At 39.3% G+C, this 24190-nt stretch overlaps 1 protein-coding gene across 1 annotated transcript in view; it reads right to left on the minus strand.

Annotated features, from left to right (window-relative positions):
- FAT3 (FAT atypical cadherin 3) overlaps positions 1-24190 on the minus strand; it is a 593682-nt gene that overhangs the window by 404473 nt on the left and 165019 nt on the right. The window contains exon 2 of the mRNA XM_004385557.2: positions 5136-5450. Within this exon, the coding sequence (XP_004385614.1) occupies positions 5136-5450 (315 nt within the window). The remainder of the gene's footprint in view (positions 1-5135; positions 5451-24190) is intronic.

Genomic DNA, 24190 nt, shown 5'->3' on the forward strand with positions numbered 1-24190 from the left:
TCTCTCTCTGCAGATCTACTCATTCTTAGGAACAACATCAGCTGTACCAAACCAAACCAGTTGCTGTCAAGTCCATTCCGACTCATAGAGACCCTATAGGACAGAGCAGAACTGCCCCACAGGGTTTCCAAGGAGCGGCTGGCTGGTGGATTCGAACTGCCTACTTTTTGTTAGCATCTGCGCTCTTAACCACTGTGCCACCAGGACTCCAATATCAGCTGTGTGAAGTGATTACTCCACGTAGCACAGACCTCTTCTCTGCTCTATTACCCCGTTCACAGCCTATATGAATCTCACTAAGTTTGACCATTTATTTTTATAAACTGCTGTTGCTGTTGCTCAAGTCCCATGAGTGCAGAAACTTTCTTATACTTCTTTTATATCAACCCCCCTCCAACACCTGGGGTGTAGAACTGCTATGGTACACAATAGTGTGTAATACACTTCTTAAAATGCAACTGAAAATTTCAGTGCTACATGCCACCTAGTAAGGCAAGACAGCGCTGTCTTTCACGCATGCCTTCCTCAAAAGACAGTGAAGTTGTGAAATGTATGCTTGCAGCTTAAACTTTTATCCAGCGAAGAATGGGGTATAATAATAAATAACACAAAACCCAAAACTCATTGCCATTGAGTCAATTCTGACTCTTGCAATCCCACATGTTACAGAGTAGAACTGCTCCATAAGGTTTTCTTGGCTGTAATCTTTATAGAAGCAAGATCACCAAGGCTTTCCTCCACAGTGCTGCTGGGTGGGTTCAAACCCCCAACCTTTAGGTTACTAGTCGAGTGTCAACCAGTTGTGTCATTTAGATACCTTAAATAATAATATTATTATTTGTAATTCATTAAATAATAATAAAAGCCAGCATTTATTGAGTGCTCTGCTAAATGCTGGCACTGTGCTAAGTGTTTCCATTCTATATTGTTAGCTGCCACCGAGTTGGCCTCCAACTCATGATAACCCCACGCACAAAAGAATGAAATGCTGCCCTGGTCCTGTGCCATTCCCAAGATCAGTTGTAGATCAGACCATTGTGATCCACAGTGTTTTCACTGGCTAATTTATGGAAGTAGATCTCCAGGCCTTTCTTCCAACTTAGTCTGGAAGCTCTGCCGAAACCTGTTGAACATCACAGCAACACCTAAGCCTCCAACGACAGATGAGTGGTAGCTGTGCATGAGACGTACTAGCTGGGAATCGAACTCGGGTCTCCAGAATGAAAGGCAAGAATTACACCACTGCATCACCACTGCCCCCTTCCATACTATGTTGTTGTTGTTAACTGTCATAGAGGCAGCCCTGACTCATGGTGGCCTTGTGCACAATGGGTATTAGACCTCTGTGGTCTGTAGGGTTTTCATTGGCTGATTTTTTGGAAGCAGTTTGGCAGGTTTTTCTTCCTAGTCCATCTTAGTCTATCTAGAAGCTCCCCTGAAACCTGTTCAGCATCATAGCAACACACAAGCCTCCAGTGACAGCTGCGTGATGGCTGCAATTGAGGTTCATTGGCCAGGAATCAAACTAATGTCTTCCATATGGAAGGTGAGAAGTCTACCACTGAAACACCACTTTCTCCTTGACTAAAATAAACGTTCTGAAGTCCTAGAGAAACTTTCCACCCCTAAATGTTACCCATCCATCTCCCACCTAGTCCCCAAGTCAGCCCGGTTGACCAGTGAGTGGCTGGCTTGGGTGTCCATTACAAGTCTTGAACAAAGCAAGGCTCCTGCTCATCCAAAGGGGAAAGTGAACACCAGCCTGTTGGGTGTTCTCCTCAGAACACATGGCCAAGCTGCCAGTTACCAACTACCTAAAGCACCTATGCAAGGAGGTTGCATTTGATTTAATTCAACTGTTCAGCCTGGAATTAATCAAGAGTTCTCTATGAAGGCCAGAAAGGACCTCATAGGATTACAGCTTTTGTTTTTGTTCTTGAGCTGCAGAAATCAGTGAAGAAGGTCCACAGACTACTGATTCTACGTGATCCTAGGTCTTGTAGGTGGGAAAAAAAAAATGGTTCTTCAGGTAGAGAACAGAGTGTTCAATAGAGAAAGCTCTCCTGCTTCCCAAGTCTGGGACATCTGTTATATGCTACAAGCTGCACACCATCAGTAATGACAGTATTTGAGTTTGTATTAATCATTTTAGTCTTTATTATGTAGTTCATTGTAAAAACAAAACTCTACTGCAGAAGAACAAATGAACGGTCAGTTTACTAGAGTCAACATCAAGTTGAAAAAGTCTAATGCATAAATCTTTCCTAAATACACTGGTCAGCTACACCTCTGGCTTCATTACTGAAAAATGTTATATTGACGTAACCATTGCAGACAAATGACTTTAGAGAGACAGGAAGAATGCCAAATATTACAGCTTCTATTACAGAGTTTGTTGAGTTGGCTGAAGGTTGATCCATAGTAAGCACGGTACGTAAAGCAAGATTAACGAGAAGAATTCCACCAAGTGTGCGGTTCTAGGAATCTCCTTAGAAATAGGCATGGTAATAACGTAATTCTTATAGAGCTTTGTAGTTAACCAAAGGCCTTCCAACACACAATGGCATTCAGTTTTCATGACCAAACCCTGTGCAGTAAGCTCATTCCTCATTTTCCAGTAAGAACTTGAGATCCAAAAAGAATAAACAAGATACCTGTATTCACAGTTAAACAATAAGAATAAGGTATCAACTTTTGTTGGGGGGGATTTCTATGTGCCATGCAACTACGTTAAGCATTTCACATAAGGACTCCTATATTCCTCACAACAATTCTTTCTCACTGAAAACTGAAATTCAGAGAGGTTCAATAACTTACCCAAGGTCACAAAGCTGGAGATGCCAGACTGACTTAGTCTGTTTTCCCTGCTATGGTCTAAAGTATTTCCCAGTTAGGAAGTGGTAGAGGTTTGAAACCCAGGACTTGTAATCTCATATGCTACTTTCTCCATGAAGCCCTCCCTGATCATCACTGCCGCTAATCCCATGTGTGTGAGAACCCTCTACCAAATCAATTATTGCACTCTTTTGCTACAAGTATCTGTTTATTATTCTATTAATTTCATAAAACTTTGGGTCCCTGAAAGGCTGGGACAACGTCTTATTTATTAGATCTTCACTTGGAAACTAGCAGGCACAGTAAATGCTTGGTTAATGAATAAATGGAGGAACAAGATCCAGTGTTTTCTTATAATGTGTCTGAGAATTATAAAATATGCTATATATTCATTTTAGACAACTAGATAAGTTAGACTAAAATGTCACTGCTGGCACAAATGCTTCTAAAAAAAAACTGGGGCAAGGACAAAGAAATTATGAATATGATTAAGGTTCTTATGCAACGTAAGCCAAATTGTGATAATATAGGGCTCCTTGACAATTTATGTGCAAACTTTTAAAAGCTGTATAAAAGAAAGCTTTAGTTACATGAGTCTACATGTTCTTCTCTGTACATAATATGCAGTGTAAGTCTGTGACATTTATTCTTTTTGTATTTTCAGTCCTAAGTGGAGGAAGGGAACAGTTCAAACGGCCCTTCTGCAGTATCTTTTAACCTACTAAAAAGATGGTACTGGGCTCATTATTAAGGACTTAACGACTCATGTGGCAACAGGATGAAGACTGGAGATGTGGAATCCGAGGGCGGGTATTTGAGACTCACCAGCACTGAACTCCTTTACTGTGATACAGATATATTTTTCTGTCTTTGTTTATTCTCCTCCTCCCCCTTGCTTTCTAAAATGTCTGAATTCTTTTCTCTATCACCACCTTCCATGGAGCTCTTGCAATAAGTCAGGAGGGCTTCCCAGCACAGTTCAGGGGTTGCTCAGGTGCACGGTGTTGCCCCCTCAGCAGGGCTCTGAAAGGTTGGGCTAGGCTCCAAACTCCTGAGTCCTTTCCTTCAAGTTCAAGCAGACCTTATACACTGAGAGCTGATGACCACTCTTTGTTTTATAATGAAATGCAAGTCAAATCCTGATTCAACACTATTAGAATGGAAAAGGCAAAAGCCTGTTTAACAAAATGATCCATTCATAATTAGAGAAAATCAATAGTTTCAAAAAAAAAAAAATTTGGCATCCTCTTCAAATTATGTTAATGGGAATTTGACATTTATAAAATGCTTGGGATTCAGCTTTATGCTTTTACTTTGACAAATACAGGCAGGAGAAACTATATCAACAACTATGGCAATAGTTTATTAGGAAAGCTGAATTTGTGTCCACATCCATAAATATCAACCTAGCCTAACTTTTTGACCAGCATCAACTCACTTGTCCAGAGTAAAATACCAATAGAATCTTTTTTACTGTATTCTAAACTTCCACTAATTAAAACCTTATCCATTGCAACTCCCATTGTTTTATTTTACAACCCTTGCTCAGATTCTTAAAAGAAAGAAACGGATCACATGTAAGCGATGAAATGCTAAGATCTACTCTGCAAAGCATTTTCCAGTGTGTATACTTGTCTCAGAATGCATTCAACCAAACCTCACACTTTTATTCATCCTTAGGTTTTTCTGATCCTTATTCAACACATTAAACTTTCATTGCACTCTCTAGAAAATTTTTGGGCAAAACCAGAAAATTAAATTTTTGCGTATTTTATGGTAAGATTGAGACCATGAAAGTTCTGAATACTGGCACTTCACTGATGGTTAGTTCAGGAATCTCGACACAATCTGGGGCTTCAAGTTCAAGCTTTCTGGAGATCATATGGAGAGCTGGACTAAGGTCAAGCAAAGGAGAAGTTCCCAAGGGCAGAGATGCCCCAGTCAGCTTTACCCATAGAACCCAGCACAAGCCAGGTCACTCTCTCCCAAGAAAGAGAAGGGGTAGTCATGTCTCTGAGTGGCCTGGGAACCACTTTTTGCTATTATGAGTAAAGTAAATCTAATGTCAACCCTGTGTTTTCCGAGAAAGCCTCTGATTTCTCTGAGATCACTTCCCTTCAGTGTCAGCTGAAATTAAAACCTACCAAACAGACAGAGATCAGCTTACCTTTTCAGAAACTATACTCAGAAAGGAAGATGCTGTCCTCCAGACAATAAAATAAGCTGGTATAGCAAGTGTCAGGCTGATAGATTTCAAAGCTGGATGACCAACTAAAAATGTGATCAGAGCATTCCCTTACCTGTTTTGGTATTGATGGCAAAAAAATTCTGAGGATTCCCACTTGTAATCCTGTATGTCAGCTTTTCATTGGAACTGGAGTCAGGATCCTCAGCCTGGATCTGAATGACAGATACATCCTTTGGAGAGTTTTCCATGACAACAGGATAATAAATAGGTTCTGAGGTCAGTGGGGCATTGTCATTCACATCTTCAATTTCAATGTAGACCTCAATAGTGGAGTAGAGCGGAACAACACCTCGATCTGTGGCATATACTGTCAGCCAGTACGACCCCATTGTCTCTCGATCAAGAATGTCTGCAGTAGTGATGACCCCTATGAGGAAACAAAGAGAGCATGATTGCTACAGCAAAAATGAAACGCATTAAGTAAATAATCCCAAATTCAGAAGGGCTGTGCTATGTAAAAGGAGCCCTGTTGGTGGAGTGGTTAAGTGCTTGGCTGCTAACCAAAAAGTGGGCTCTTTGAACCCACCAGCCACTCCAAAGGAGAAAGCTGTGGCAGTCTGCTTCCGTCAAGATTATAGCCTTGGAAACCCTATGGGGAAGTTCGGAATCAATTTGATGGCAACTGGTGCTAAGCAATCTTTGTATATAAAAAATCCAAAATCCCTAACACAAGATTAAACTAAAATGCCACTCTTTACATAACAAAATGATTTTCTACAGGACTATATTAAATAGTTCTTCTACCATTTGCTAAGTATTAATTACATTCATAAATAATTTATTTTGAATTTGGGGAATAAACATGTCTCAACACACACACACTCAAAAAAACAATATGAAATGGTAGGAAGAGAGTAAGCAAGGAGTCAAAATATTTCCACATAGCATGGGAAATCAGTGCAATATAAGGTCCCTATCTCATTTTAACCTAATATTGCATTGATTCTCTATGCAACAAAAAGCACTTCCAGGATGAATTATTAAACTCTTCATTCACAAAAACCAAAAAGTCTTTTTTTTCAAGTGTTCTTTTGCCAGGTATGATGAAAACATTTTGCGTGCAAAGATATAAACCTCCTTCATACTGTTTCCCTGTAAATCAAATGACATAGTTATTCTACAACAATCAGAGAAGAAATCATGCCAACACTCTTTATGAATGAGCTCTATCCCCCTCAAGAAACTCTACAGACGGCCCTAAGTAAACTCAGAGCCAATTTGAGAGAGGCTCATGGACAATTATTTTAAATTAGAAGCAGAAAAATGCCTGACCTGCCTTTCCCATTTTATGGTTACAACAAGTGCCAACCAGGAAATCCAATGTCTGCCAGAAAAACAAAAGTGAAAACACAGTGCTCTTGTATGTGTTTAAAGCCCTGGCCATAATCACCAAACTACAGAAACTCACCACGGGGACAAGACTATAACCAGTGTCCATTGTGATGGGGTAACTTTGGGTCTTGGGTTATAAAAACTCTGCAAGTAGTCAGGATGCTCATGGAAAGTGTAGAATTCATGTAAATCCCTATACCCTAAAAGAGATCCGTGAAAAGGGCAAGAAATAGTTCTCCAACTCTTCCCTGAATCCTCCAAATTGTTTCTCTGTTGAACTTTTAACTAAATTAGGCACATAATTTGGCCTGTAGACCATGCATAAGCAAATTATCAAGTATAACAACTGTGAGGGGACGAGGGCATCTGTCCAAAAGAAAATTAGGCTGGAATACTCAAAGTTGCCTCAAACTAGAACAGCTAAGATATTCAAGGGGGGATAATCCAACTGATGTTGAAGTTTCAGCTCCAAAGTTATTCACCAAAAAACCCTGCACAGTGTCATGCCATGGAAAAAAAGACAATGTTAAGTATCCTTACTGGGAATATGTAAAACATAATAGGTTCCTGTAAAACCATGGATGAGACCTGGACATCAGAATAGATAAACCAGTATGGCACTAGAAGAGTAGATACCAGATAACACAGTAAGAAGAGAAAAAAGGAAGAGTAAAAAAATCATGATTTTAAACATAGTTCTGTGTGTTCACTGACTGAATAAATAGGCAGCTTTATAAACTGGACTGAGAGATGGTAGAATATCAACATCACATTCAGGTGCAGAGAGGGCTCTGAGGGCAGAAGACGTGGCCTGGCGTGAGCGTCTCTATGAATACAGGACACAGGCTGATCACAGACATCATAGCCAGTCTCATGGGACACTCACAGCTACCGCAGTTGGGAATCACCAAGAAGACATGGGTGGTGCTGCCCTCATGGGAATAGGAGCTCTTCTGCTCAGATTCCAATCCCACTACATCAGAAGAGGGGCGGGTGACAGTGAGCAAGCAGTCTCTGAAATGAAGACAAAGGGTAGGTTGATGTGACCTATGGTGGGAGACATGGGTTGCAAAAAATGCTCTATGGACGATCTGAACATCTCTTGACCTGAGATATGACATTTTGGTTCACAAGCATGTACAAGACACTCTGCTGGACACTGGAGGAACAGAGGTAAATGACAGAGGGTCTTTGTCCTCAAGGGGCTCAGTCTTACTGAGAAGACAGATCTCTAATGAGGAAAGATGTACTGAGGGGTAACTGTACAGCCTCACCTGGTTTAGACTGATCTCCTGGGACGAAAATCAGATCCCATTATGCATGGGGTCGCCATGAATGAGCAGTCAACTCAACAGCAGCTAACAGCAGCAACAACTTACAAGGTCCTATGGCTAATTGTAGAAGACCCAGGTCTGTCTGCCTCTTATGCTCTGGTTACAAATCCAGACTCCATCACTTAGGACCTGTTTGACTCTGAACAAAGTATTTAACCCAAGCAAGCTTAGATTTACTACTCATCTCTCAGTGTTGTGATCATTAAATATACACAAAAAAATTTGGCAAAATGCTTCCAACATAGTAGATGCTGAATATATGCTAAGTTAATGTGAATCTGAAGAGCAAGTACCATAAGCCTTGAAAATAGTAACTACACCCCCAAGCAAATGACAATCTTGGGAAGTGAGAAGTTTGGGATGGACTGTCATGTTAGATGTTTCTCCTTCTCTGGTCATGTGGCATTCTTGTATACTCTTTAGGATTTGTTCATGACATATACCTTTTCAGGAAAGCACCTGGCCTGTTCAGGGACCAGCAAAGTAAGGCCCCTAAGAAAAGAATACAACTCAAGAAGCAACGAAATCAAAGAACTAAAAACATAAAGAAGGTTTAGCCAGCCTTGTCTGCCACCTTACCTGGCCACCCACTATGCACTCGTGTATGTGCACACACATACACGGATATGCAGGCACAGAATTGCTTTGTGATCCCTGGAAGTCACTTAATTTTCTTCCATCTGTCAAACTGGAAGATGGTATATGACAAGCATTGGACAGTAAATGATTTTTGAGAAGTCCTTGGATGAAAGGCATCCACTAATGCAAATTAAAATATATGGATAGCATTTTACTCTATTTTTTAAAGAAGGATCAGACATGTCCCCTAGAAACCAGAATTATCTCTCACTAAAATAAAATATGTCTATGGCTATATTTACTCATTAACTAGAAATGAGAATGAGTATCTTGGAACACAGTGTTCAGGCGTCAATTTCAGTATCCAAAAATTTGAGGACAAAATGAAGAGAGTGACTTTGAAACGTGTTAACAATTATTGTAAGACTCATTCAAGGCTCCATATTAACCACATTAACACAACAGATGTCTAGTGATAACATGATTTCATTTCCTCTGTGCCCTCACAGCTAAAGAAGATCTCCAGGGTCACAATTGAAAATATAAATACACCTTTTCCATCAACGAAAAACTCACTTTTGAGGTTGACCAAGGATTGCCAAAATCATATGTCACGAGCCCTTGTCTTTGTAACAACCACATTCATTACCTCTATCCCAGGACCAGTGACTGAGTAGCTATGTTCCTGGCAGTGTGATAGGGGTAATCTATGTACTCTTCACTAATTTATTATTATTATTATTGAAGTATAAGTGACATACAAACAAACCAGACATACATAAAGTAAACAATTTGATAAGTTTTCTCATCTATGATAACCATAACCATAGTCAGGATAACGAAGATATATATCTATTATCCCCAAAAGTCTCCTCCTGCCCATTTGCAAACCCTTCCAAACTTGCCACTAATCAGTCAACCAGTAAATAAATGAGCCAGTTCTCAGGCCTTGGTCTGTTCAAAATCCAGACCAGCTGTTAATTACAATACTGTATTGACTTCTTATTCCGTATACATGTCAAACCCACATAGGATATCATGTCTAGAGAGTTGTTTTTTTTTTTCCTGATGGCAAAGTGTTATTAACTGAGCAAACAATATTCAGTTAGTATCATACTTTCCTGTTTGGGGTTCTCCATATTGACTCTGTGAAGTCAATATGGTATATCTTGGTAATCTTTCTGGAATTAAAAAAAAAAAGTAATGATTCTCTATAAAGAGTGTCTGTTTTGATTTATAAAATCATGTAATATATAAATGTCTGTGACATAGCTTGGGTTCATTACCCAACACAGTCCTGGAGTGTTCCTCTCCAGAAAGAAGGCTTTATAAGGGCAGAGTCTCTGTCTGTTTGGTTAACTGCTATAGTCCACTGACCACAATATTACCAGGTACAGAGCAGGTACTCCATAAACATGTGTTAATGAATGAACTTGACTCCTGACACTGAGTCAGCAATAGGATAGTTTATTGAAGGGATAAGCCAGTCTCAGTCAGACCTGGAAGGGACTTCAAAGAACAATGGGTCCAGCTGGCCACCTAACACAAGCATCCCTCCCACAACCTCCCTGACTGGGCATAGAATCTTTGCCCTGAGTCAGGTGACAGAACACTCACTACTGAGGAAGCAGATTAAACAATGAAAGGTTCTTCACACTGAGGCTTCTGTAATTTCAGATGCTATTTCTACCCATACCCTCTACCTACACCCGGAATAAAGGAGAACAAGTCTACAAATCACCTTTCATCCCTGACAGCTCTTCAAGTATCAGAAGACGCCCCTCCCTTTCCAGGGTTTTCTTTTCCAGGTTAAGAATTCCTTCCTCACATACTAGAATGTGACTTTCAGTCCTTTCTCCATCCTGAGCTCTGTCTCTAAGTCAACAGAATATGACCTCTGTCCATTCAACAAACGAGCGGGAAGATCAATAGCACCTTGTTTAAAAAACAAACAAACAAAACACAGTGAGCTTCTAAAGTGCCTGGTAGTGCTGCTCAGTGAAGGCCACAGGTGGAATATCCCAGACAGGGTTGCATCTATCCCTTACATTTTCACCTATCACAGAAATGCCCAAATTGGGTTCAAATGAAATGCTCACATTTTACCCCTGAGATGTATGAAAAATGTCATTTAAAAAACTCTTTACAAATAGGGCTAGGATTTTTATGCTCATTTTTTAACAACTTTATTGAGATATAATTCACATACCATAAAATTCACCCATTTAAGGTATACTAGGCAATGGTTTTTTTTGAGGGGGGGACTTATCTAATGATTTTTGGTATATTCACAGATATTAGCAACAATCACCACAGTCAATTTTAGAAGATTTCCATCAGCTCACAAAAAAGTCCTGTAGCTTTTAGCCATCATGACACTATCCCCATGCCCCACATCTATGCAACAAACAATCTACTTTCTGTCTGTGTTGATTTCCCTGTTCTGGACTTTTCCATGAATGGAGTCACATAGTATGTGATAGTCTTCTGTGACTGGCATCTTTCAGCATGGTTTCAGAGTTCATGTTATAGCATGTATCAGTACTTCATTCCTTTTTGTGGCCAAATAACATTACATTGTATGGATATCGCATATTTTGCTTACCCATTCATCAGTTCATGGACATTTGGGTTGTTTCCACTTTTTGGCTGTTATGAATAATATTGCTATAAACATTCATGTACAAGTTTCTATGTGGACATATGTTTTCATTTCTCTTGAGTATGTATCTACGAGTGGAACTGTTGCATCAGATGGTAACTATGTTTAATCAGTTAAGGAACAGCAAGACTGTTTCAAATGGCTTCACCATTTTACAATCCCCCCAGCAGTGCATGAGGGTTCTGATTCCTCCACATCTAGCCAACACTTGTTATCTAACTTTTTTATTCTAGCCATCTGTTATGGATTTAATTGTGTCTCTCCCAAATGTGTGTCAACTTGGCTAGGCCATGATTCCCAGTATTATGTCATCTGATGTGGTTTTCTATGCATTGTAAATCCTACCTCTATAATGTTAATGAGGCCGGATAAGAGGCTCTTATGTTAATGAGGCAGGACTCAATCTACAAGATTAGGTTGTGTTTTAAGCCAATCGCTTTTGAGATATAAAAGAGAGAAGCCAGCAGAGAGACAGAGGGGTCCTCATACCACCAAGAAAGCAGCGCCGGGAGCAGAACGCATCCTTTGGACCCACGGTCCCTGTGCTGAGAAGCTCCTAGCCCAGGGGAAGATAGATGCCAAGGACCTTCCTCTAGAGCCTACACAGAGAAAAAGCCTTCCCCTGGAGCTGGCACCTTGAATTCAGGTCATCTGTCTTAGTTATCTAGTGCTGCTATAATAGATATACCACAAGTGGATGGCTTTAACAAACAGAAATGTATTCTCTCACAGCCTAGGAGGCTAGAAGTCTAAATTAAGGGTGCCAGCTCCAGGGGAAGGCTTTCTCTCTCTGTGGGCTCTGGGGGAAGGTCCTTGTCATCAATATTCCCCTGGGCTAGGAGCTTCTCAGTGCAGTGACCCCAGGCCCAAAGGATGTGCTCTTCTCCTTGTGCTGCTTTCTTGATGGTATGAGGTCCCTCTGTCACTCTGCTGGCTTCTCTCTTCTACATCTCAAAAGAGATTGGCTTAAGACACAACCTAATCTTGTAGATTGAGTTCTGCCTCACTAACATAACTGTCTCTAATCCTGCCTCATCAACATCATAGAGGTAGGATTTACAATATATAGGAAAATCACATCAGATGACAAAATGGTGGACAATCACACAATACTGGGAATCATGGCCTAGCCAAGTTGACACATATTTTGAGGGGACACAATTCAATCCATGACACCATCCTAGTAGGTGTGAAGTAGTAAGGCATTGTCATTTTGGTTTGCATTTCTCTGATAACTAATGAGGCTGAGCATCTTTGTTTGCTTATTGGTCATATGTATATCTTCTTTAGAGAAAGGTCTATTCATATCCTTTACCAATTTTTAAATTGGGTTATTTGTCTTTTTATTATTGAGTGGTAAAAGTTTTTTATCTATTCCGGATTTAAGTCCCTTGTCAGACATATGATTTGCAAATATTTTCTCCCACTCTATGGGCTGTCTTTTCACTTTCTTGATAGTGTCCTTTGAATAAAAAAGTTATTAATTTTTATGAATCCCCATTTATCTATTTTTTATTTTGTTTCTCATGCTTTTGGTGCCATGTCTAAGATCTTTTGCCAAATCCTAGGTCATGAAGATTAACACCTAGGTTTTCTTCTAAGAGTTTTATAATTTATGCTCTTACATTTGGGCCTTTGAGTCATTTTGAGTTAATATCTTACTATGGTTTTAGGTAATGGTCCAACTTCATTCTTTTGCAAATGGATATTCAATCTTCCCAGTGCCCACTGTTGAAAAAACTCTTTCCCCACTGAATGGGTTTGGCACTATTGTTGAAAATCAGTTGACTATAGAGGTATAGGTTTATTTCTGGACTCTCAATTCTATTCCACCGATTCATATGTCTATTCTTGTGCCAGTGGCATATTGTCTTGATTACCATTTATGCTCTTATTTTTGAGATGTGCTTATATTTACAAATTTTTCTTTTCTCGTTTCATATTTATTTGCTATATAATAAAGATAGCAGTACACCAGAACTCTTTGGGTATCTTAATATTTAATTGTATAAGCAGATAAACAGACAGCATTTATTTATTTATTTATTTGTTGCTGCAAAACTGTGCACAGCATGAACTGGAATTAGTTGATCCCAGCATGAAGCACATATTAGCTATAGTTGTTCTTTTCATTCACAAACATATTTATTAGGAAAAAAGCATATGTACACTGTGCTCATCTAATAAGCTCTAAATATCTGTGGTAATAGAAAAAGAACATAGGGACCTGTTTATAATCAGATAAATATCACCTGCTAGGTTGTTCACCTTATCAGCTCTCCAGCTATATTCCCATATGCCAAACCCTGAATCTCAAATGACATCTTGCCCCAAGAGAATGATATCCAAACTCCTACACAATTCCAAAACCACTTGTCAACATATGGGTCACAAAATGATTTGGGTGTCAAGTGCTTATAATATGATGAAGATTACCCTGCCAAGATAAGTATAGATTCTGAGCCAGTTAAAAGAGAAAAGAAATCTTTGAAAACACCCTGATGGCATGTGGTTTGCTTGTATATATTTAATCCTCATTTCTGATCATTCAAAATATTAACTCTCAATGCTCAGTGCATTTAAAAATTTTTAACTTAAAAAAAATAATTATGGGTTCACGGGAGGTGCAAAAAAATGTAGAGGGAGTTCCCTGCACCCTCTGCCCAGCCTCCCCCAATGTTAACACCTCAGTGTAATTTTAAATTGCTTCTTTCCGCAAGAATCAACCTGTCCTAGATTTATATTTGAGAGTGCATGGAATTCCTACACACACTCCATAACAACTTTGAGTCAACCCTTGCCGGCCGCCAGTAGGATCAGAAAGATACTATTATTCTTTCCTTTTCTATTCAGCCCTCCACTTGTAAAAGGCTCTTAACTGGGATCATTGTTTTACACAGAGCGTGGTAGTAATTAAGGAAGACTGGAAATTTTATCCCTATAGACCCAACCAGAGCCACTCCACTCTTGGTATAAAGATCATATCTATCAGCAAGTTTGGAATGTGTGAAACTACTGAAAGGAGCTGAAATGAGATGAACTGAGATTAGCAGACACATTATGGGTGGATAGAGTCTAGCTTAGATGCTTATAATGCTTCAGATATATTTTAGTATATACATTCTATACACACATATACTTCTATGTACTTTGTATATTTTATATCACATATTTGGTTTATCACTTATTTAAATATACCCCTTAATACATACATACATATATATGTATAGACATATATATATATATTATTTTTTTAATTGGTAATTTAAGTGAATCGTCCATTTAATCAAGTGGCAAAGCCAGCCCTGGGATCTAGAGCTCTTAAAAGGAGTTACACAGTCTTTTCATTCCATGAGGAGCCTGCTGATCTATCCATATGTGTCCATTATCATGAAAAAGAAAGCAATTCCATTCCCATGCTCTCCTCACATGGGGTTAGTATTAGCTCTTTGGTAATAGGAAATCCAACAGTTTCATTACTTTCCTCCATTTCTAAAAGTTGCTGCAATGCATTTTTTTTTTTTTTATCTTCTGATAAAATTCTCAGATGTTGGATTGGTTTGAGACCAGGAAAATTGGAATATTGACTCTTGCTTTAATATCTCATCACTCCTTTGCTTTTGGGCACATCTGCACATGCTGCTCCTTCAGTCCCTGCATCCGCAAATCCCCTTCTCTGGTCTTTAAATCTCAAAAAAGATGCAGAGTCCCCTGACTCAGCCAGCTGGGGCCCAGACTCACTTCTGCTAACTTTATCTTAGCACTTTATTTCTGTCCCTCTGCCATAGTCGGAATCGATTTGACAGCAATGGCTTTTTTTTGTTTTGTTTTGTTTTGTTTTGTTTTTTTACCATTCTATTGGAGTCCCACGGTGGCATAAATGGTTAAGTGCTTAACTACTAACTGAAAGGTTGGTGATTCAAGCCTACCCAGGAGCACCTCAGAAGAAAGGTCTGGCAATCTGCTTTGGAAAAATCACAACCTTGAAAACACTATGGAGTGCAGATCTACTCTGCAACACATGGGGTCGCCATGAGTTGGCATCAACTCGACCACGACCTTTTTTTTTTTTTTTAAACCATTCTATTATGAGCTCCCTAAGGTAAGGAACATCCTGTCTTGCTTTTCTCTATTCATTCTAGGATGATGGCTTGAAATCTGGAACACTAGAAATGTTGAATAGTAAATGAAATCATAACGTGGTAAATTCAGGCAAGTTTGGATTTCTTGCTCTTTATAGACAAGCATCCTCATAAATAACTGCATTAGAAAAGCAAACAACAACAGTCACATCAACCAGACATTTTGCTATCCTGTAATGACTGCGCATAATAAAGTGGAGATAGATTAAGTTTAAAATCGATTTTAGACTTCTCTAATGTATATGCAAGGAGCCCTGGCGGCACAATGCCTGAGCAGCTGAGTGGGAGAAAGACCTGGAGGGCTGTTCCCGTAAAGATTAGGGCCTAGAAAACCTTATGGGGCAATTCTGCTCTATCACATGGGGTCACCGTGAGTCAAAAATCGATTCGACAGTACCTAACAACAACAATGCATATGCAGAATGATAGTTAACTGGCTGTGAAACTCAGCTTTCCATCTGTGAATTATTTAATAAGACTTTTTTTTGGTAAAAGCATGTGCAGTTTGGGACTGTCCCTTTGCTAACTGGAGTATAGACGGAGTCACGGTAACACCCTCAAACCTTAAAGCAAAGAGGCAGCTGGATAAAGACATCAGACAATAGTCAAATGCTGCACTGCCCACAGGTACACACGGCAGGCAGGCAGAATCAACACCTCCAGGCCCCTCAGATGGCACACCAGTCAGGCACCAACAATGGGCTCTCTCTTCAGGCCAATTCTCATCCACCCCAAGACTTTTGTTCTACTCTGTTCCCCGCTCCTCACACCAACCAAGTCCCATTAATTAGACTTTTTTTTTTTTTTTTGTAGCAAGAGAAGAAAAACCTACAACACAGTCATTGGGAACAATTATGTCTGAAACCCAAGCTACTTTCATTCCATTTTACTTCCCAAGGCTGGAAGCTGGAAGGCTGCACGTGAGATTAAGGCAAAGGGCTGCAGGCTGAGCTTAAGCTTTTATTTGGAGTTAATGAAAGTGGACAGGAGAGCTCGCCTTGTCTGTTTGGGACTAGAAATTCTAAAACCTAGCTCTAAAGGCTCGTTGGTCATGAAGTTCTATAGGATCAGAAAACACACACGTGGTATCTAAGTTTTTAAAGATAAAGTTTTCAAGACCAGTTTTTAGTGGACTCAAAATGTACACCTGCTCTCTCTACAGCCTGTGGAGCTGGCGGCCAGGCACCAACCACCCGCAAACAGGAAGGAGACAGAGTACCAGGCTGTGAGCGGCACATCCAGCTTGTGTTCAGTGTTGTCTTTGCTATAACCCCGATTACTCCCGCCTCAGACCCTTCCTGTGGCCTGTGCTAACTTGCATACTCATCATTCACAGTACAATGATATGGATCCATACAGCTGAATAGAAAGGGAGGTTGAACTCCAAAGCCAGGGAAAAATACTCAGTTTATGAAATAAAGCAGAAAAATAGCTTGTTTTAAGTGTTTGAAACGTGGAGAGTATTATATGAAGGACCATGATTCACTGGCGTCTATTTCCTTAGAAGAAGAAATGAGCATTAAACTGCAGCACAAAGGATTTCAGGGAGATATCTAGAAATGTTTTCTGAAAGCAATGGTAGAAAAAACAACAGCTGTCTGAGGAGAGTTGAGGGTTTTTCTATTTCTATATTTCAATGATGGACAGACAGATACATACAAAGACAGATACACAGGGAGATCTTTTGTCTAGCAGGAGTTTTTGTGGAATGTAAACTATTTACTAGGCAAGTCTTTGTTTTTTAAAAAAAAATTTGAAGACTTCATTGTATTAGAAAATATGGACTATAAGTTTTTTTTTTAAAAAAACAAACAAACCTGTATTTCATAGCCTAGTATTAATAACTTCGTATTTTTGTGGTATTGCCTTTTGTTCTAGACATATATTAAATATTTTCAGCCCAAATCAGCATGTTTTTCTGTAATCTTAGATCGTCACTTAGCCTTGCATACGAGACATCTTTCCACGTCAATAACTATCAAAACAGAACCACACCCATTGCCGTCAAGTCGATTCCAACTCACAGCGACCCTATAGGACACAGCAGAACTACCCCATACGGTTTCCAAGAAGTGGCTGGTGGATTCTAACTGCTGACCTTTTGGTTAGCAGCTGAGCTCTTAACCACTGTGCCACCAGGGCTTTGTCAATAACTGCAGTTCTATTTAATTATTTTTAGTGTCTGTATAGTATTGCCCACTTATTCACTAGCCCACAAATACACTGAAATATAAGCTCCATAAGGGCAAGAGTTTTCTCTGTTAGATTATTGGTTTCTACCCTAGAACAGTCTTTGGTACACAGTAGATGCTCAATCAGTATCTGTTGAGATATTCATATGATGTTTACCATTTATTTAATGAACGTCCTCCTTAGAGATGTTAGGTTATTTTTTGATTTTTCACCATTATAAACCATGCTTAGATGAATATGCCTGTATCTTTATCTTCTTTCAATTATTTTTTAGGATAAATTCCTAGAAGTAGAATTGATGGATCATAGGATACTTTTCTAAAGGTGTTTGATTCCGTTGCCTTCCAGAAAAGGTGTACCAATTAAACTCTTACCAACAGCTTTGAAGACATTTTGACTAAATCTTTATAATATTTGTATTGCTGTTTAAAAACAAAATCAAAAATTAAAAAATTACTGTAATTTTATCCTTTAGAGAGATAACAGCTGAGCACATAAACAAACACCCTTAAACCGTGCCTCTTTGTATTTTAATCATTTGACTCAGTGACAAATGCCATACTTTTGTGGTGTGACCATCGATAGAGAGGTCGTGCTGAAAATTTTGTTAAAAAGAGACTTTACATGAGGTGGAACTTTAACGAACTATATTAAAATTTGTCCATACCACCAAATTCTTAGGGCCTTGAAAAGTGCTGTGTGAGTTTTAAATGAAATGTGAGAACATAACCTTTAGCTCTTCAAGTAAGATCATTTTAAGGCAGGCGTGCTGTCAGATATTAGCCATACTTTAATCCAATTTTTAGACTTACTCCCTATCAACTCTTTAACTCAGCACAAAGAACGTCTGGGGTCTCCGAGCAGACCAGGTATACACCAGAGAGCATTTGAGTGAGGAATCTGAGTTCTGCTTAGAAAAGGCTTTTTACTTTCAAGAAGTTAGACTTGAAAACAAGATTGCCTAAATTGAAATGACTCAGCAAATGCTTTCCCATGCGCACATGCACCCACACACTCACAAGAGCGTATGGATTTACCTGGTAAGCGATGTAGTGATGGTACACAGCACTCTTAAAATTGGGTCTAAACTACTTGAAGTTCTCTTATATTGAAACTTTGTGGAAAGTTTTCTTTTTGGGAAACATTTTCTCCAAATCAAAGGGAACACTTGATTCTTATTTTTTGTTGTCGTTGTTGTTTCTCTGCATCAGAATATGAAAATAGCAAGCAAAGCGGCATCTACCAAGATATAAACCTCATACTCACTACCTCATCAGGAGTTGCAGGCTTCAGTAACTTACTAATAAAATAATGAACACATATAACTCCTTAATAATCTTCTCAAGTGAATGTACTCCGGCTTTCACAGATGATTTGATGTTTACCAAGAAAATATTTTTACTGGGGATAACTGCATGTATGATACAGAAGCTGCTGCTATCAAAACAGGGGAACTTATTCCCTTGGCAAAACACATTCTAGGTAGATGGAAGTGAAACATAGACTAAACAAAGGAAGATGAACTGGAGTCTAAGTTTAGTATCATTGTTTTTCCCCTCCTATATATGTGTTGTGTGACCTAAAAACGCATAACTACATTTATTATGACCAGTCTATAAAAGCTTACCATGGGAACTATTTCCTTTCATTTCTTCAGGTTAAATATCACCAAATTGCTTTCTCCTTAGAGCAGTGTTATCCAAATTGCACAGACAATATCATACTTAGGTAATTAGGTTACATTGATCAGGTTATATGGACTATCCATAAGCAATAGTGCCCATGAATGAAATCCTTGAAACCACCTTCCCTTTCCTTACAATGGAAACAATAAACTCTTTGCTTTCCTATTTATAAATAAATAAGCAACTACAACAGTGCAAAGAAACCAGGGCCCAGGAGGAGGAATGTATATGGTTTTCTCTAATTGACTTTCTCCCGTTTTCATCTTCTATAGAGTTCTTGGATTGTTTTCCAATTTTCATTTGCATTTCATCCCAGTAAGTTGTTCTAACCTCTGACACACACACCCTGCCTTGTATTCATGTTCTGTTCATAATTGAGATGAAATGTGCCCACTTGCCCTGTCTACAGCACGTGAGGCACTGAGAAGACACAGATAAATACAAAACTCACTCTGTTAGACCAGGCTTTGACAAGAAAACAAAAGGAGAATCATGAAAACAGAATTCACTGTACATACGCACAAGGCTTGCATATTGGTAAATATGTAGACGTTGGGTTGCAATAAGAGGAGAAGAGAAGGAGGGGAAGGAGAATGCTGTTTTCTTTCAGAGTGGTCTGTTGCTACCATGTGCTTTATGCTGCAGCTAGGAGAGCTCTTTTAAATTTCTGTATTTAATGTGCTTCGTGATTCTCATCTGTGTAAATACAATAACAGGTAAATGTTAGTTTTAGAACAAATTATTGAGATCTGTGAACAAATTGCTATGCAGATTACTCAAGACTGAAATGAAAAATCATGTTGATCTTTCTCCCTTTGTAAGAACATTTATTTAGGTACCGCCCATAATGTGAAGTGAGTAATATGCAGAGAATCAGAAACAACTATTTTAGGAACTTGAAAAAAAAAAAAGCAGTAATAATGTGATAGCTGGGTTACTGCGAAAATTGAAGACAATATGAAAAAATGTTCTGACCTTATATGAACACACTGTTTAGAAAAATGTGTGTGAATGGCTCAAGTGAAGGGTCCTGATACAGACAGTATTCATAAGACATTACTGATGAAATATCTAATACCCAAAGGAAAGTTGAATCACTGAAATAAAAAATGTATGAGGCTGGTATTGGGAGGTATCACTCAATATTTGAGGCAACAGATTAAAGTCAGGATACTTTCTTGACCAGACAATAAGACATACTATACTCAAAGAGGAAGGATAGGAGATGCCCAGAGTGGAGGGCCCCCAGATTCCCAAGGCCATCACTGGATCCACCCTCCCTCCTTTCATTTATCTAGACTTCAGCATCCAGCAGAGGTGAAATTCCAGCATACCAACTATCATACAGATGGCACAGGATTAGGAGCCATGTTTCATTCTATTATACTTAGGGTCACCATGAGTAGGAGTTGACTCAATGGCAACTAACAACAACAACAATTTAAGGTTGCAACAGAAAGCAAGAAAATGGGAAAAGTGGGGTTAAAAGAGAAAGAATGGGAGGAGGATATGGAATGTGTGCCTCCATAAACAACTGCCTCCTTTGCCATGAGACCAGGAGAACTGGATGGTGCCCGGCTACCATTACTGATTCAAGATTCTAGAGAAGAATCCTGATCGAAGGGGGAAAATGCAGAACAAAATTCAAATTCTCATGGACTCTACACTTTTTGGAGCCAAGGGGGCTGTATGATCCCCTGAAACTACTGCCCTGAGATAATCTTTAAACCTTAAACCAAAAATATCCCCTGAAGTCTTCTTAAAACCAAACAATAGTTTACCTTAACTAGTAAAAAATGTCTGCCTGGAGCATTACGATCTTTTAAGAACTATCTATATGAGATCAAACTGACAACAGCAATTCGAAAGATTCGATAGGAATCTTAGGGGGCTGTGAATGTATGTTAATGGGGGAGGAACAATTCAGAAAAGGAGGGTAAGAATGGTTGCACAATTTGAAGAATGTAATCAATGTCACTGAATTGTACACATAGAAACAGTTGAGTTGGTGTATGTTTTGCTGTGTATATTCTCAACAACAACAACGAAAATAAAATAAAAATATTTCACATAAAAAAAGAAAAGAAAATGCAAGAGTAGCTCTGGAGATTCAGGAGACCATTCTGGAATGTAGGTTGCATGTGGAGTTTCTGGTTTGTGAGTCTGCTCAACACTTACAGCGTGTTCTATTAACCACAGATATAGAGTCCTGCCTTTCAGAGGAGTGGGTTTCATCACATGTGATGACCTTAATGATGCGGTTAATGTCAACTCCTTCACTAGATTGACTGTAATCTGTCTTACTTAACCACCTAACACAGCACCTACAGCGTACCTGGCAGTCATTGCATATAGTATCTGAACAGTAAATATTCGTTGAATGAGTGAATGATGCTTTCACTCCCAAGGGAGCTTTGATGACTGTGTAGGAAGAGCCCAGCAGAGAATGATTATCATTTATCACATCTGTTAACAGTGTCCAACATGTGGCAATGAGTTGAAAAGCAAAAAAAACACACCTAGTTAGCCCCAGGAGAATGGAAACAAGAACTGTTGCTAAAAGCAAAGTTTAATTAAAATAGCCGGAGGTCCAGCTGAGAACATCTCAGCTCCTCACTGGTTGGCACAGCCTTCACATAATCCATGTAAAGCTGCAGCAGATATAGCTCTGCAGCCTTGTTCTGCTGCAGAGACACCCCAGAGAGGGCAGTCACGCATACCAGCAGCACACTGGCACTTTCAGCACCCGCTCCTTCCAAAATGTATCTGCTGCATACCAGCAGCTGAGACCAGAGATGTGAAGAGGCACCCAAAGCCATGAATCAAGTGGAATGTCTGCTCAGTCTCCAACAGAGGAGCCATTCTACCCAGCAGAGGCCAGAGAGCAGCTAAGCAGAGAAATCCAGTCTGTATATGATCAGATGGGTGTGCCAGCATGCAGAGTTAGCTCAGAGGATGCAGCAGGCAGATCTGGACAATCTCCATTAGGCACGCATGGTCATTTCAAGGATTTTTCCACTCTTCTCTCTAACTTCATCTCCCTCCACCTCCTGCCCTCATCCTCCTTTATACTCCAGATGCCCCAGAAACAGAATTTGTTTCCCAGTTACTGCTGTTGTTAGTTGCCATCGAGCAGGCTCCAACTCATGGAGCCCTCATGTACAACAGATCCTGCGCCATCTTTAAGATCGTTGGTGTGCCTGAGTTCACTGTTGTGGCCACTGTGTATTTTGAGTGCTTTCCAACCTAGGCGGCTCATCTTCCAGCGCTATATCACACAGTATTCTGTTTATCTATAGGGTTTTCATTGGCCAGGCTTTTCCTCTCAATCTGTCTTAGCCTGGAAGTTCTGCTGAAACCTGTCCACTATGGGTGACCCTGGTGGTATTTGAAATACCAGTGGCAGAGCTTTTAGCGTTATAGCAAAAAGCAAGCCACCACAGTACGGCAAAATGCCAAACAGGTGGTGGGTTTCCCAACTACCCTAAGTTATTTCCTCTTCCTGAAATACGCCTCCCCCCACCTTTAAGACACAAATGGAGTGCATTCTGCTTTGTGAAGCCGTTAACCCCCAAAACAGATTTGGTCACTTATTTCACCACTCTATTTACACCTACCATTATCGGAGCATTTACACACTATTTTGCCATTTTCTTTATAAGTATGACTCCCCAATGAGTCTTTTAAGAGTGAGCAATGTCTTATTTATCTTCTGTACTCCCAGTACCTGACACACACAATCACTCAGTGAATGTGTATTGAATGAAAGGGCAAGTTCATAAACTGTAGCTATTCATAGAAATGTCCTTCCAGGGAACATACCAATAAGTAAATCTTGTTGGGAAGATCATAAAGTCCACCACCACGATAACTGTTCTTGTAGAAAGAGAAATCATAGCAAGGGAGGGGAAGCAAAGGTATAATTATTCATAACCAATTAAAGGAGTGCTTCAAAGACATGGCCAACAAAGGATTTTAAAATCAGCTATAAAAATGCTTTATTTTTTGTGGGTAGAGCTAATCAGTTATGTGCATGATTTCCTGCAGAGAACCAATATTAAACTCCTAAGTAACAGTCATTCACAACCAACAGACCTTTGGGATACCTTACTCCTGTTTCTGCAATCAAACCTGAGTCCTGAGCAGAGACCAGAAGAGGTTTTCAAATACCACTTAAACAAATAGGCATAGAAGCTGAGAATTGTCCCGAAAAGCTAGGCAGAAAAAATAACCAGGAGTTGACGGGCCAACCAAAATAAGTTAGTTCCTCAGTGCCCAGGTCTGAGCACTGGCATCCCAAGAAGTTGGGCTCATTCATGAAATCTGGCTCTCCTATTGTATTTTCCATGGCACTACTTGGCTTTTGTGTCCGATCAAAACCTGACAGTTAATGTAGTTCTAAAATGAAAAACTACAACTATTTAGCTTCCATTACATAATAATTCACAATCTCTGATGGAAATGTTCAAGTCACTTAGGACCTTGATTTGGAACAATGTATCTGTTTCAATTAAGATGACAGCAGTAATTCATTTGGGTGATATGATTCATATAATGGGCCTCTCCTTCATCATATCCTGTGCTGCTGTGAAATGGTACTGCCTTATAGGACCATCTCAAAAGTAAGAAGCAAATTCTTTTACATATATGAGTAGTCTAATCCATCCAATGTATAGGATTTTTTATTCCTGTAGGGTTGCTGTGAGTTGGAATCAGCTTGGCAGCAATGGGTTTGGTTTTTTGGTTTTATATGAAGAGAAACAGCAAGTGTACACATTTTAAAATTATAATTCGTCATGATCAATTATTAAGATGTGAAATCAGCTTAAGAGGTCTGATCAGTATATTTTTTAAATGAAATACAGTACAAAAAATCAGATTGTGTTGAATATATTAATGGTCAATAACTCTTTATAAAACGTATGCTGTATGTGTGAGAATGAGAAAGAGTAAGAACGCTGGATTGTGACAGAAAATACATTTCTTACTGAGGGTCATGGCCAAAAAGGTTGGAAAACTACTGGTGTAATGTAAAGGGCCCTAATTCTGGAGTTTCAGTGAAAGTTCAGGGTGAAAGACCCTAATCTTATCTCTGTTATTAATTAGTGGTGTGTCCCCTTGTATAAGTAACAACTTCTCTAAGTACTCACTTCCTTATCTATACAATAGACATGCTACTT

Source organism: Trichechus manatus, unplaced genomic scaffold (genome assembly GCF_000243295.1).
Source record: "Trichechus manatus latirostris isolate Lorelei unplaced genomic scaffold, TriManLat1.0 scaffold00141, whole genome shotgun sequence".
NCBI lineage: Eukaryota > Metazoa > Chordata > Mammalia > Sirenia > Trichechidae > Trichechus > Trichechus manatus.